The 14,649-nt window shown below is 39.8% G+C and overlaps 1 protein-coding gene and 1 long non-coding RNA gene across 2 annotated transcripts in view; one reads left to right on the top strand and one right to left on the bottom strand.

The window, feature by feature from the left end:
* The window catches only part of LOC133222193 (uncharacterized), a 400,427-nt gene that overhangs the window by 251,175 nt on the left and 134,603 nt on the right, over positions 1–14,649 (bottom strand). The window lies entirely within an intron of this gene.
* Positions 508–14,439, top strand: LOC133222052 (sucrase-isomaltase, intestinal-like). Its single transcript, XM_061371397.1, has 5 exons — positions 508–597; positions 909–1,033; positions 1,419–1,507; positions 6,449–6,498; positions 14,287–14,439. The coding sequence occupies exons 2-5, from the start codon at positions 945–947 to the stop codon at positions 14,437–14,439; spliced, it is 381 nt and encodes a 126-aa protein (XP_061227381.1). The 5' UTR covers positions 508–597; positions 909–944.

The following is a 14,649-nucleotide window of genomic DNA, read 5'->3' as shown; positions in this document are numbered from 1 at the left end:
TTTTTTTTTTTTCTCTTCATTTATTATTCCAGTTTTATCACTGCAGAAATGAAAAGTCTTGCACTTTGTACTATAAAACTTTCCAGTCCTCCGTGGACTCAAAATCATCTGGTCTGATATTCTGATCCACCTCAACTTTGTTTTATCCCTGAATTTCCATCAGAATCAGCTTTTCTTGCTGATTTTCAGCTTGTCTGAGCTGAAACAAGAAAACAGATTGTGGGTTATTCATGGCAGAATCTTGTAACTTGTGACTGCTAATGCCAGTAACACATATGCCATGGAGAAAACGAAGCCATTTATTAAAGACATAAAATGAAAGTAAGGATCTGAAAGATGCCAGCTCAAAAAAGGGGGAAATAAAGAAGACACAGAGATACTTGTGGGTATGATAGGAGCTACTGGATTGTCACTTTGTGTTGCAGTCAATGAGCTGCTGCATTGTAAAGTGTTGATTCAGTGGCCTCCCAGCAGCTTTGCAGAAATTGTGCCTGGATTGCTCTCTTCCTTTCTGGATATCATTTCTTTTTCATCTTTCAGGGTGTGGTTTCAATTCGAGCATATATACCTGATGCTGTGTGGTATGAGTATGATACGGTAAGTAAATGCAGAGGAAGCTGTGGGGAGATTTTGTAAATGGAGATGTGATGACATAAGATTTTTAGCCCTGCTTTGGTGAGAGACACCTAAAATAAACCGTGCAGGAAGGAAATGGTGAGATAAGGGAAGAAAGGCGGTGGGTTAAGTGCATGAATCAATGCCTTTATATGCCCATTGGCAAGTAGATATTTACATAATTTGAGCCTTTTCTAAAAGGAAGCATTAAGATAAAACTCATGGCATAAGAAAAAGTTCACAGCAAAGAGTAATGCAAGGTACCCATTCTCTTTTAATTCCCTGCCAATAAGGGAGCAAAAATCTCAGTAAGAAAAGAATGGACTGATATGTACCTGCCAGCAGACAAAATGGGACTCCGTTTGCGAGGAGGCTACGTCTACCCTACTCAACAACCAGCTAACACAACAGTTGCCAGGTATGACTTAAAACTGGGTGGTTTTATCTGTTTTATCAAGACCTGCCTTGGGACTTTCAGGTTACAAACCAGTAGCAGCCCATTGTATTTTGCATTTTCACCTTGAAATATGGGGGTAACTGTGAGCCACACTTCACTTCCACAAGTGTTTACATTACAGGTGCAGTGATTAATTCCAGGTTTATTTGCATAGCATTTTGTAAACTTGCCATGTGTTTTAATAAATTGACATAAAAATGAAAGGCGGCCAAGGGCTAATCTAAGGTAATTCTCAAAGTATTGCAGCCCTGTTAAGCGTCACATTCTCAAAATGAACATGAAGGATGCATTCAGACTGGTTTGATATTTGTTACAGATGTAAGACAGAAAATCTCTCTTTCAACAGCCGCAAGAATCCAATGGGACTTATAATTGCTCTGGATGACAATAATGCTGCTTCTGGGAACTTGTTCTGGGATGATGGAGAATCTACAGGTGAGCCATTAACATTTGTGAAATAAGTATTATTAGCAAAACATTAATGCATACAAGTTTCAATCATCTGGCTGATTTCATGGAGCAGGAATAAGACATTGTGAATATTGAAGCATCCTATTAATACATGAGCATTACTTTTTCACCACATTTAATAGGGAAGCTGTAATTGTTATTGATTTAGTTTTCACTTGTTTGGGTTTCACTATGGCCTTAAATACATAAATTTTCGCTACATTGACATGCTGACTGTTAGACCATGTTGTCAAGCCATATTCTGGCATACATAGAGATTTGTTTCAACGGGGGCAAGAATGCAAATAATTAGTGTTTGATGCTAAGAATTGGTAGAAGATTAAAAACTAGCACTAGTTTTTATTCATCTTCTGGAATTATTTAAATTGCTTATGAAAAGAGCAGAATTTTTTTACCTCCAAATTATGGTGCTGAAGCCAACTGTTTTCATGCCGTGTGATTTCCAAAGCATAGTGATGTATAAGCGTGTGAGTAAGCTTGTATGGGATATATTTGTCGTGTTACAAGCCTCTCTTTTAGTAAAGAGGCCAGAGAACTTGTTTCCTCCTCAGACTCTAAATATGCAAGGCCTGTCAGCATTGTTTCTTGTGATCATAGACTCACTGAATGGTTTGGACTAGGGGGAACATTAAGGATCTTCTAGATCCAACCACCTTCCATGGGCAGGAACACCTACTAGACTAGGATCACAGAATCTCAGAGTCATTCCTGAAAGCCACATCCATCCTGGTCTTGAACACTTCAGCAGCCACAGCCTCTTGGGTCAACCTGTTACAGTTTTTCCCCACCCTCATAGTGAAAAATTTCTTCCTAATATTTGATCTACCCTCTTCTAGTTTAAAGTCACTGTCCTTTATCCTGTCACTTACAAAAAGTCCCTCTCCAGGTTTCTTGTTGGTTCTTAGGTACTGAAAGGCTGCTCTGGGGTCTCCCTGGAGACTTTTCTTCTCCAGGCTGAACACCACCAGCTCTGTCAGCATGTCTTTGTAGGATAGGCGTTCCACCCCACAGATCATCCTTGTGGCCCTCCTAAGAGCTTACTCCAACAAGTCCATGTCCTTCTTATCCTGGGGGCCCCAGAGCTGAATGCAGTACTTTAGAGCAGAGTAGAAGGGGAGAATCACCACCCTCAACTTGCTGGTTATACTCCTTTTATTGCAGTCCACTATACAGTAGGCTTTCTGGGGTGCAAGCAGACACTGCTGGCTCACATTGAGCTTCCTGTCAACCAGCACCCCCCAAGTCTGTCTCCTTACATCTGCTCTCAATCAAGTCTCCACCCAGCCTGTATTTGCACTTGGGATTGCCCCAGCTCAGGTTGGGGGCAATTGCAGGGCCTTGCACTTGGCCTTGTTGAACTTCATGAGGTCTGAACAGGTCCATCCCTCAAGATTGTTAAAGATATTAAACAGTGCAGGTCTCAACTAACCTGTGAGGAGTGCCACTTGTCAGTGGTCCACTTGGACATTGAACTGTTGACTGCAACTCTGAGTGTGATCCTCCAGACAATTCCTTATCCACCAAGCAGCCCATCTGACAAATCCATGTCACTTCTCTTTAGAGATGAGGATGTCATGTGGGACAGTGTCAAATGCTTTGTACAAGTCCAGGTGGATTAGACATCAGTGGCTCTTCCTTATCTCTCAACACTGTGACCGTACACAGAACGCCACCAAGTTTGTCAAGCACAGTTTTGCCATGTTGGCTGTCATCCATCACCTCCTTATTTTCCACGTGACTGAGTATAGTTTCCAGGAGGACCTGCTCCATGATCTTGCTGGGCACCAGGTTGAGATTTAGCAGTCTGTAGTCCCCTGGGTCTTCCTTTTTCCCCTTTTTAAAAATGGGGGTTACGTTTCCTCTCTTCCAGTCAACAAGAACTTAACTGGGTTGCCACGACTGCTCAACTATGATGGACAGTGGCTTAAACACTTCATGTGCCAGTTCCCACAGGACCTGCTGATGCATCTCATCAGGTTCTCTGGTCTTATGCACCTTCAGGTTCCTTAGATTGTTATGAACCTGATATGATCGTACAGTGTGTGGTTTCTCATTCCTCCAGTCCCTGCCTTTGGCTTCTGTAATCTGAGCTGTGTGGCTGGAGCACTTGCTAGTGAAGACCTAGGCCAAAAAATCATTGAATACCCCAGCCTTACGCATATCCCAGGTAACCAGGTCTCCTGTTTCTTTCTGGAGAGGACCCACATTTTCCCTAGTCTTCCCTTTATCACGGACTGTACCTACAGAAGCTTTTTTTGTTGCCCTTGATATCCGTGGTCAGATTTAATTCTGTGAGGAATTCAGCTTTCTTAGGCTGATCCATTGCTGCCCTGACTATTTCTCTAGATTTCTTCCAGGCTATGTGAACTTGCTTCCACCCTCTGTAGGCTTCCTTCTTGTGCTGGAGGCTGTGCAGGAGCTACTTGTTCATCCACATAGGCCTCCTGGCATTTTTGCTTGACTTTCATTTTGTTGATATGCATCATTCATTAGCCATCTTTTCTTGGCCTCTCTTCCCTCCAGGGTTTTATCCCATGTTACTCTACCAAGCAGATCCTGGAGGATGCTAAAGTCTGCCCTCTGGAATTCCAGAGTACTGAGCATGCTGTGCGCCCTCCTCTTTGCCCTAAGGATCTTAAAATCCTCTATTTGATGTCTGTGCAGCCAAGGCTGCCCTTGAGCTTTGAATTCCCCACCTGACCCTCCCTGTTGGTGAGAACAAGGTCCAGCATTGCACCTCTCTGCATTGGCTCCTCTCTCGCTTCGAGAAGGCAGTTATTATGTTGAACTGGTGATGACAGCACTTACCTCACCAGTCATTTTTTTTCTTTCAAACAATTTACAACACACATTCCTTTTTTCTTGTTCTAAGATTAAGGTCACTGCTTAATTCAGCAGAAGTTAAAATTAAAACCGAACAAACAACACAAGGCTTTAATATGAAGTTAAATTTATGCATGGAATACATGCATGTTTAAGGAAAGCAGAGGTCATTCTCAAGCAATGGGAAAAAGCTTTTCCATTATATATCAGTAGACATATACTTCATTTTAACCTTGAGATGATGGAAATTTTGGAAAATGAAGTGTCTAAACCTAAGCACCTTAGGGTGCTTTTGCAACCTTTGTCTTTTAGTACACACTTTTTGGAAAAGTCACCAGACAGTTCAAAGGATTCTTCTGAAATGATTTTTTGAAGAAGTTTTACAAATGCTCAGGCTTGTATAAAAGGATTGAAGGACTTGTAGTTCACAGAATTTATTGTTTTATTTGTAACAAACCATAGCATTCAGAGCTAAGGATTTTGGTTTATGCTGTATGCTCCTTCATAGTGTTGCATTTCAAGCAGACCCAATCTCCTCATTCGTGCATCAGTGCTGTATCCATAGACTGCCATTAGTGGCAAAAGTGCCAGAGTTTCCTTTAGATACACTGAATAAAGCATAGTTTAAAAACCAGGAAATTGGCAACAATAGGAATGTACAGATAAAAATGAAGTTGGAGTCATGCTACTATTGAGGTAAAAATAAGTAATGCTTATATTTTTGCTAATGCAAATAACAACATGAAATATTATTTGTGTTTAATTTATAATCCTGGAAATTAGTTAGAGGTCCTGCAGGCAGTAATTCATGGAAGTATTTTATACACCAGGTGTCTGCCTATGCATGCGTGGTTTCTGGAAGAGATGTTTAGGAGATATTCAGGAGATGACAGAGATTGTCCCATATGAATTAACCTCAGTGTTGTAAATCCACAGCAGTATCTAAATTTGTACATTCTTACTTCAGATACAACTAACAAAAGACTAACATCTTCCGATACAACTAATCACCTTCTTCTAGACACTTAAGTGGTCTAGTTTCTCTGGTTTATTCTCCTTTTGCTAAAAGCTACCTTCATCCTTTGTCACAATATGTTTGTTTCACTTGTGCAGGGCCCAGGGCTCCAACTCAGCTTCCATGAAAGCAGGAAGGTCTTGGCCTTCAAAACTGCATTCCCATTTCCTAATTGCATAGCTACCTTGTTCTCTACAGTATGCATTCAACCTGAGGATCTCTCATTTGTTATTTTCATTGTACCAATCATATCACCCAGAAAAATACTCAAGCTTCTATTTCTTTATTTTTAGTTTTGTGGAAGTTTGGGATGCTTTTAAGAAATAGTGCTGTGATTTGTCTGGTTAGTGCTGCCATAAGTATTGAAGGCCTTGGGTGGCTGCTATAGGTATGGGTGACAGCTCTATGTACTCCTTTGTCCAGGCCTAAAATAACAAAGCTGTTATTGTACTCACTTCTGTTAAGCAACAAAGCAATAAAACATCTTGTGAGTTTATTTCCTGACCAAAACTTACAGGTTGCACTCTCTTCAGGGAAACTGTTTACAATTTGTTTGCAATGACAGTATTTTCCGTTATGTATGTTGTGGAAAAAATACCAGATTGACTCAACATTTGGATTTTTTTTCCCTGGATGTGCATTATTTCCTCTCTTATGGTTCTGTGGTAGAGATTGCTATTATTATTGTCATTTTTGCATGAAAAGCAGTGTTTAGGGTATTTTAAAGGATTAGCTTCTAGCCATTCATCTACATTTAAGACAAGGTAAGAAGCTGTAACAGTAAAATAAAATAAAAATACCAGTACATTTCAGAAAAGATGGTTTCAATGAATTTTTGGGAAATGTGGAAAATTAGACATCCTGGGAGACTGACCTAAGGAAAAAAGTAAGGGAGGCTTTTCCATTTCTCGAAGAAACATTAGTAAACATTTGAGCCGATCATGCAGTCTCTAAATGCAGTAATGATAATAATTAGGAATCTATTGGTCTCTAGTAGTGGCACAGTCCTAGTTTTAATGCTGTTCCTTTCCACACTGCAAATGTAAACTTCTTTCTTTACTCTTTAGGTACAATTGACATTGAAGCCTACATTTACTATGAGGTCACAATTTCCAATGTAAATATTTTGTTTTAAAAGATCTTATAAGTATCTTATTTTTATAGAATCATAGAATAGTTAGGGTTGGAAAGGACCTTAAGATCATCAAGTTCCAACCCCCTCGTGTTGGGCAGAGACACCTTCCACTAAACCATGTCACTCAAGGCTCTCTCCAGCCTGGTCTTGAACACTGACAGGGATGGAGCATTCACACCTTTCTTGGGCAACCCATTCTGGTGCCTCAGTAAAATTTCTTCCTTATATCCAAACAAAACTTCTCCTGTTTACGTTTTAAACTGTTGTCCCTTCTCCTGTCACTACAGTCCTAAATCAAGAATCCATCCCCAGCACCCTTATAGGCCCCCTTCAGGTACTGGAAGGCTGCTATGAGGTCTCCACGCAGCCTTCTCTTCTTCAGGCTGAACAGACCCAACTTTCTCAGCCTGTCTTCATACGGCAGGTGCTCCAGTCCCCTGATCATCCTCGTGGCCCTCCTCTGGACTTGTTCCAACAGCTCCATGTCCTTTTTCTGTTGAGGACACAAGAACTGCACACAATACTTCAAGTGAGGTCTCACGAGAGCACAGTAAAGTGGCAGGATCACCTCCTTCGACCTGCTGGTCACACTCCCTTTGATGCAGCCCAGGATACAGTTGGCTTTCTGGGTTGTGAGCGCACACTAAAGCTGGCTCATGTTAATTTTCTCATCTACCAACACCCACAAGCCCTTCTCCTTAGGGCTGCTCTGATCTTCTCTGCCCAACCTGTAGCTGTGACTGGGATTGCTCTGACCCAGGTGTAGGACCTTGCACTTGTCATGGTTACACTTCATGAGGTTGACATCAGCCCACCTCACAAGTGTTTCAAGGTCCCTCTGGATGGCATTCCTTCCCTTTAGCGTTTCAACCGAACCACAGAGGTGGTGTCATTGGCAAACTTGCTGAGGGCGCACTCAATCCCACTGTCCATGTCACTGACAAAGATGTTGAACAAGACTGGTCCCAACACCGATCCCTGAGGGACACCCCTTGTTACTGGTCTCCAGACGGACATTGAGCCATGAACCACAAATCTTTGTGGTTCGCTATCCAGCCAATTCTCTATCCACCGAGTGCTCCATCCATCAAATTGATGTCTCTCCAATTTAGAGACATGGATGTTGTGTGGGGCAGTGTTGAGCACTTTGCACAAGTCCAGGTAGATGACATCAACTGCTCTACTACGTCCATAATTTCTGTAGCCCCATCATAGAAGGCCACCAAATTGGTCAGGCAGGATTTCCCCTTAGTGAAGCCATGCTGGCTGTCACCGATCACCCTGTTGTTTTTCATGTGCCTTAGCATGCCTTCCAGGAGAATCTGCTCCAAGCTTTTGCCAGGCACGGAGGTGAGACTTCAGGAACTTCACCTTACTGCCATGATTTTTCAAATATGATGGACAGTGGCTTAGCAACTTCATTTGCCAGCTCCTTCAGGACCTGTGGAGGGATTTCGTCAGACCCCATGGACTTGTGTGCATTCAGGTTCTTAAGATCAGATCCTCTCCTACAGTGGGCCCAAGGTCTTCATTCTCACAGTCCCTGCATCTGCCTTCCAAGATTTGGGTGGTGTGGTCAGAGCATTTGCCAGTGAAGACTAAGACAAAGAAGTCATTAAGAACCTCAGCCTTCTCAAAATCCAGGGTAGCCAGTTCTCCTGATGGCTTCCAGAGGGTGTCTGTGTTGTCCCTAGTCTGTCTTTTATTTGCTATGTACCTATAGAATTCCTTCCTCTTATCTTTAACATCCATAGACATGTTTAATTCTAACTGGGCCTTAGCTTTCCTAACCTGGTCCCTAGCTTCCCGGACAACATCCCTGTATTCTTTCCAGGCTGCCTGTCCTTGCTTCCATCTTTTATAAGCCTTTAGTTCCAAGACTCAAATCCCAAGTCCCCATTTTAAAAGATCTTGCAATAATTTTCAGTGTTAGGAGCAGTACCTTCAAGGATTGTTCTTTTTTTCCTTCCTCATTCTCCTTTAAGATTTACTAAGAAGCAAAATATTTTGGAAAATCAAAGATAAGTCATTTTCAAAGCACTGTCATTTTAACTGGCATTAAAATCTGCTGGTTTTAATTTTCCTAGTTAACATAAGAATCTATGGAAATTCTATTTAAGAATAATAAACTCAGCAACAACATTTATTGAATGAGAGGAATACAAAACATCAGTGGTAGTTAAAGCAGAGGCCAGAAGGTGGTGAATGTAATCTTTGTAATTCCCAAAATACTGAAAAAGTCTTTGAATATGGTAAAAATATAGCTGAATGTTTCCAGAGAGTGAGGGAGATGTACGGCTTGTCTGCACCCACAGAATCTACTTCAAGGCTGTGTTTTAGGGTTTTGGGTTTTTTTAAACTGAAATGTCCTTGGCAGGGTTAATTTACGGCAGAGTAAAGTCCAACTAGTGTTTCTATTCAGTATTGACCCTAGGTACCATATGACAAGGACTCCAAGTGATACAATAGCATATTTAAGTATAATAATAGTAATAATTTCTGATAAAGTTATTCTTTCCTTTACCATGTTAAAACACCAGTGACTGAGAAAGAATGCATGAGAATGTGGGAATGAAGCACATGCATTAGTGGGGTTTTTTCAATCATATAATCATTAGTAGATAGGAAACCTCAGTCACTGTTGGAGTTTGAGACTCATAACAAAATCAGTAGCTGGTTCTAATGCTGTTGAATTAAAAATTAACATAAACTTTCACGTGGAGAGCAATGAGGAAGTTACACACTGGCACATGTGCCAGCCACAGTACAGATCCATTGTTTGGACTTTTAATATAATAAGGAATGGAATTGACTTGGGACTGGTATTTTTATAGCAGGAAAATTGAATGCGAACCTTCACTTGTTAGAACCCCACAAGATCACAGTAGAGTAGAGGTTAACTGCCTGTAACAGACACCTGCCAGCCTTTTCTTATTTCTGAAACAAGCAATAAAAGGAATCTGGAACACAACTATGAGCTATCTCTTTTGTAGTTTTGGTCATTTGGATATGACCATCCATGTAAAGTCAAACTCCAGGCCTGTTACAGAGTGAATATATTTTGAACACTTGCTCAGGTTGAAAGGTGCTTTGATTTTGGTGAAAACAAATGATTAAATATCCATTAACAATTAATATGTATGGAGTAGGCATAGTTTCATGAGAACAACTAGGCAGAATTGATATTAAATATCCAGACATGGAAGCCTAAGTCATTAACATACATTAGCTTATCTAACCTCAGAATGCTTCAATTCGACTGTAGCAGGAAACTGAAAGTAATTTTAAACTTGTTGTCAGGAGATCTTTAATAAATAGGTTGCAATTCTCAGTGGCTATTTTAAGGATAACTTGTATGAATAAAGCAAATGAAAAGTTCTCATCTAGTGTTGCCTGAATATCCAATGGGTTTTGGATAAATGCCTGTATTATCCTCTAATTAGCATCTATCTATAGAATAGCATTTAAAAAATACTAGAAATACTTATTAGCTTGGCTCTATTTAAGTACTTCTTAGCAAGTATTTATTAATGGTTTATTAAAGCACTTGTGTTGCTCACTGTTGTAATAGGTTATTAGGCAGAGTTTCTCAGGAATTCTTGGGAAGGTAACATTCAGATATGAACCTTCCCACTACGCCACTCAGATTTTGTTTTTATATAATGTTTAAATATGCGTTAGCATTTAAATGTGTTAGCATTTAAACATGTTTGCAGTTTCTTCTAAATTAGCATATACTGTATTTCTGTAGTCACAGTATTTTTGAAATTAATATTCTATCTCTACTTTCATATGGCCAAAATTTTCACTAGTTTATTTAATATGCTTGAGAAATCTCCTTTTTCAATCCAGTATCTTTGATTCTTCAGTTCAGCTAGAAGTGGACTTTGATGTTCCAAAGTTTAAGCAGCAGCTCTGTATCTGTGACAGCTTGAGATTATTTCAGTCCCCCTACTGCCCGGTTAGCACAGTGATTTTGCCCATGGTGCAGGCAGGGTAATATGAACCTGAGCTGTTGGAAGGGATGTGCAGAAGGGGAAGTATGTCTGCACAGTTCTAAGCTGAAGCTGTGCTTCTGCTGTTTCACTGCAGTAAATACCTTCTGCAACTGGAGCCAGCTGGAAGAAAAAACCCACACCTGCTTAAGCATGTCTACACCTGCAGCTGCATCACTGACTGTCTCAGGACAAGCAGGCAAAGTCTTTGTTTTGAGTCTAGCAGTTTTAAAATCAATGACCCTGAGCAGATGCAGTTTTCAAGGTACATTTTAAAGAGAGTTTATCCAAGTCTGGTACTAAAGAAACTTACTGTTTGCACAGTTGGGGAGCAGTTCTTGGTATACCTGTTTCAAGGTCTTCATCCATATAAACATAATGTTGTACAGGCTTAATTACTGGCTTGGATTATGAAATAAAATGGTTACAGTGCTGTTTCTTATATAGTTTAATTTGTATGTAATTACTCACCATCGAGTGTTTCCTTGTCCCAACACATTCAAACACAATGTGTCTTCTTTTCAGCAGAGGTTTCTATTATGAGACAGCCACCAAGACCAAGCCAGGGTGATGCTCTGCATTGTAAATGGAAGCAATCAATCCAAAGACTCTGCTCTGGTATTCATTCACAAGGCAAAATGGAGAACAGGACTGATCAGCTCTTGGGAACAGTAATTACTCCAGGCTCACATAATTACTGTAATTAAAATATAAAATACTTTTTGTTTCTAGATTTAGCTGGCATGGCCTGGTTTACTTCTATAATTGACAATAATTTGACAGCAATATTACCAGCATTTCTGTGTATTAAGTATGAAGGAAAATGTAGTGAAATGTTTCTTTCTGTTTTGAGAGGTACTGTAACTAGAAAGTATGATCATTTACATACCGTTTCCAGACATTCTCACACTTGAAATTTATAGAAAATAGCAGCCTCCCAGTATCTGAAGGGGGCCTACAAAGATGCTGGATAGGGACTCTGCATCAGGGACTGTAGTGATAGGACAAGAGATAATGAGTTCAAACTAAAACAGGGGAAGTTCAGGTTAGGTATAAGGAAGGAGTTCTTTACTGTGAGGGTGGAAAGGCACTGGAACAAGTTGCCCAAAGATGTGGTAAATGCTCCATCCCTGGCAGTGTTCAAGGCTATGCTGGTCAGAACCTTGGGCAACATGGTCTAGTCTGAGGTGTTGCTGCCCTTGGCAGTGGGGGCTGGAACTACAATGATTTTAAGGTCCTTTCTTACCCTAACCACTGTATAATTCCATGGTTCTATGAATTTATATATAGCTCAGTTTCCACTTTATTCTTTAGTAGTAACTGAAGGAGTACTTGTGCAACAGAACACATGTAATTGCTTTTCATGGATACAGCTTTGGCTCAGCCCTGGAGCACAGTGTTGGCACCTTGAGTCAGCAAAGTACTCAGGCCATTCTCATTCTTGAACAGTTCTATGCATCATATACACTTCCTTTACATTTGAAATTTTTTCTGCAATTTCCAAAGCATTGTTGAAGTAGAGTAGACTAAGCAGAGGCTGAAAATGTTGGCTAGCATGTTACAAAAAAATAAGATACTAGAAAACTTAGTTTGTCTTGGAAGAAATAGTTCCAGCACATTAGTCTAGTTCAATTACTACAGTAATTAAAGTGACTTCTGTATTTTTGCTGTAATTATAATGTCATTAAAGCTGCAAATCCAGTAGAAAAATAAATAAATAGTGCATTTTTGAAACAGCTGTTTAGACAGTTATTGTGGAGTTAGCATTGGAAAGCAGTGTGTTTTAGTCGGTGAAGCTTCCTGATTAGTATTGTGGTTTAGTACTTTGCTGCAATGATTCACAGTGGGTGCATGGCTGCAAAGGAGCTGTTCTAAGAAAGTGGAGCAGTAATGCATCCATGCTGATCACACAGCATAGACCGATAGCATATGCTACAGAGAAAGGTGCTCATATCCTCAGTTGAGAAACCAGGAGCCATAAGTTCCCCTTAACCTTACTTGGTTGCCTCTGCAGGTACTCTGTGGAAATGACCAAAGTTTCATTTGAGAAAAATAATATTATTTTCAAGCATTTGACAAATGGCATTACTTGGTGAAAATATATTACCTGTGTAACCATTAAAATACCAAAGTCTGGAAAATTTAAGGTATTACTTTTCCTGTCAAGTATGATGCAGTTCAGTCTCTTATGTAAGCTAATGAGCTATTACCTTACATTTAATTTTCTTGGTGCTGTACGTAATTTTATTGTGTCCCAACTGGGTCATTTTGAAACTTTCAGACAGGAGCCGATACCTGTGGTTTCTTCAAAGACTCAGAGTATGAGCTGTGTATTCGCTGAATGGAACTAGGCTCATTTTACTCATATTCAGTGTATCACAATTGGAAAGGAGCAAGGGTGAGTCACAAGTTTTTGAGAGCTGTTAACTGCTGGACCTTTGCAACACAATATAGAGACCAGCCAGAACATCATACAAGCTCACCTGGCTCAAAAAATTACATTCCAAACAAAATGGACACAAAAAGATGTTTGGCTCTTTATCAAATAAAAATTGTCTTTCTTTTTATGCTAACTTGCCTATAAGGCTTCCCCTCATCTGGGAAGCTTTATGCTGCTCTGGGATTTGGACTGCTCACAGGAAGCATATTCTAAGTTTGCTTTGACGGAACCCAACTCCTATGTATTTTTCCCTGTGCATCATTTTTATTTAAACACGCTACACTGGCAAGACTAAAATAGAGCGCTTTGGTGTCAAATGCACTTAAAGGGGCAAAGCTGACCTTAGTGCTCTCAGTCCTAATTGACCATAATTATACATCAAATGAGAAAATGGAACAGTGTAATAAGATTTTGGAGTAAGACTCGGCAATTTCTGTACTCTGCACATATGCCACCATCAGATATTGTATTTCTTTTAAGAGTAAAGGAAAGTAATTGCCTAAATGTCGGTCTGTGCTGGCTAAGGACTATACTGTAGAAAGCTGTAAAACAAGATAACTGGAAAAAAATAAAAAATAAAAATGGGAACAGCACTTCTGTTCCAGTTAAAGCTCCAGGTCTAGCAGAGTAGAGCTATTTATATAGCATATATCTGATGGATTAAAGTCTCCTTTTCAGAAACTGTGTGCTTTATCTTGCAGCGGCATACCTTTCGATAGGTCTTTTAATGCCTTTAAAAAAATGCAGATTCAGGATTATCATGTCGCTTCCAGTCTTGCCCAATTTGCCAAGGTATTGTGCAATACGTTTAATAGAGATTGGAAGTGCTCCCTGACATCAGTCATTAGTGCTTCACTCTCTGCTTGCAAGTCCTGAGTGCTGCCCTGCAGAAAAGAGTGATAATAAATTATGTAGACTAGGATGTGTCATGCCTTTGGGACACTTTGCATTAAGCAGTTTTTATAGTATTCCCCACAGGTTTTTCTCACCTTTTCCCTTTCTAGTTCCCCTCTTAGGGCTGACAGTGGTACCTGCTGATTTTAGTGTCACTTACTTCTTAATTGAAGCATAAATAAATGAAGGTATTCTAATTTGGCAGAGAAATTTCCTTGTCTTTCTCTTGCTATGTTGATTTTAATGCATGTTTGGCAATTGCTAATAGGTTATATGAAGTTTGCAGACAAACAGAAATGAAAAGAGATGCCAACTGTGAAGTCTTTTGTAAATATAAAAAAATTTGTTAACCTGTTTTTCTGCTTTTTGCTTTTGTTTTTTTTTTATTTATTTTCTGAACAAAACAATCAAGCTGGACTAATAAAGTCTTTTCTCTTTCAGAGGCAATATCTTGTTTCCTGTAAGTCAACATCTGAGGAGACTTCCAAGAACATGCTGTATATAAGATACATCCTGTTATCCAATCTCTACATATTAATGCATGACACCCATGCCTATCTGTGGCAGCACAACGATCTGCCCTATGCTCCATGAGTAAGGGGAACAGCTTTGATCTTCTTAGCAGGAAATTCTGCTCAAACTTCTGTAGTTATGACACTCTTAGGATTTTTTTCCTTAGTTAACATCAACTTTCAACAAAAAAGAGCAAGATTAAGAATATGAGCTTTCAGGCTCATCTTATTTGAACAGTACTCTTAAAACTATTAGGTAGTTATTCCTGCAGTAAGAGGAGGATTTGCAGTC

This window comes from Neopsephotus bourkii, unplaced genomic scaffold (genome assembly GCF_033783945.1).
Source record: "Neopsephotus bourkii isolate Nb327-2 ecotype Australia unplaced genomic scaffold, CSIRO-AGI_Nbou_v1 NB_1574, whole genome shotgun sequence".
Classification (NCBI taxonomy): domain Eukaryota; kingdom Metazoa; phylum Chordata; class Aves; order Psittaciformes; family Psittacidae; genus Neopsephotus; species Neopsephotus bourkii.
Note: the sequence above shows the minus strand (reverse complement) of the source record. Positions and strands in the feature narration are given on the sequence as shown.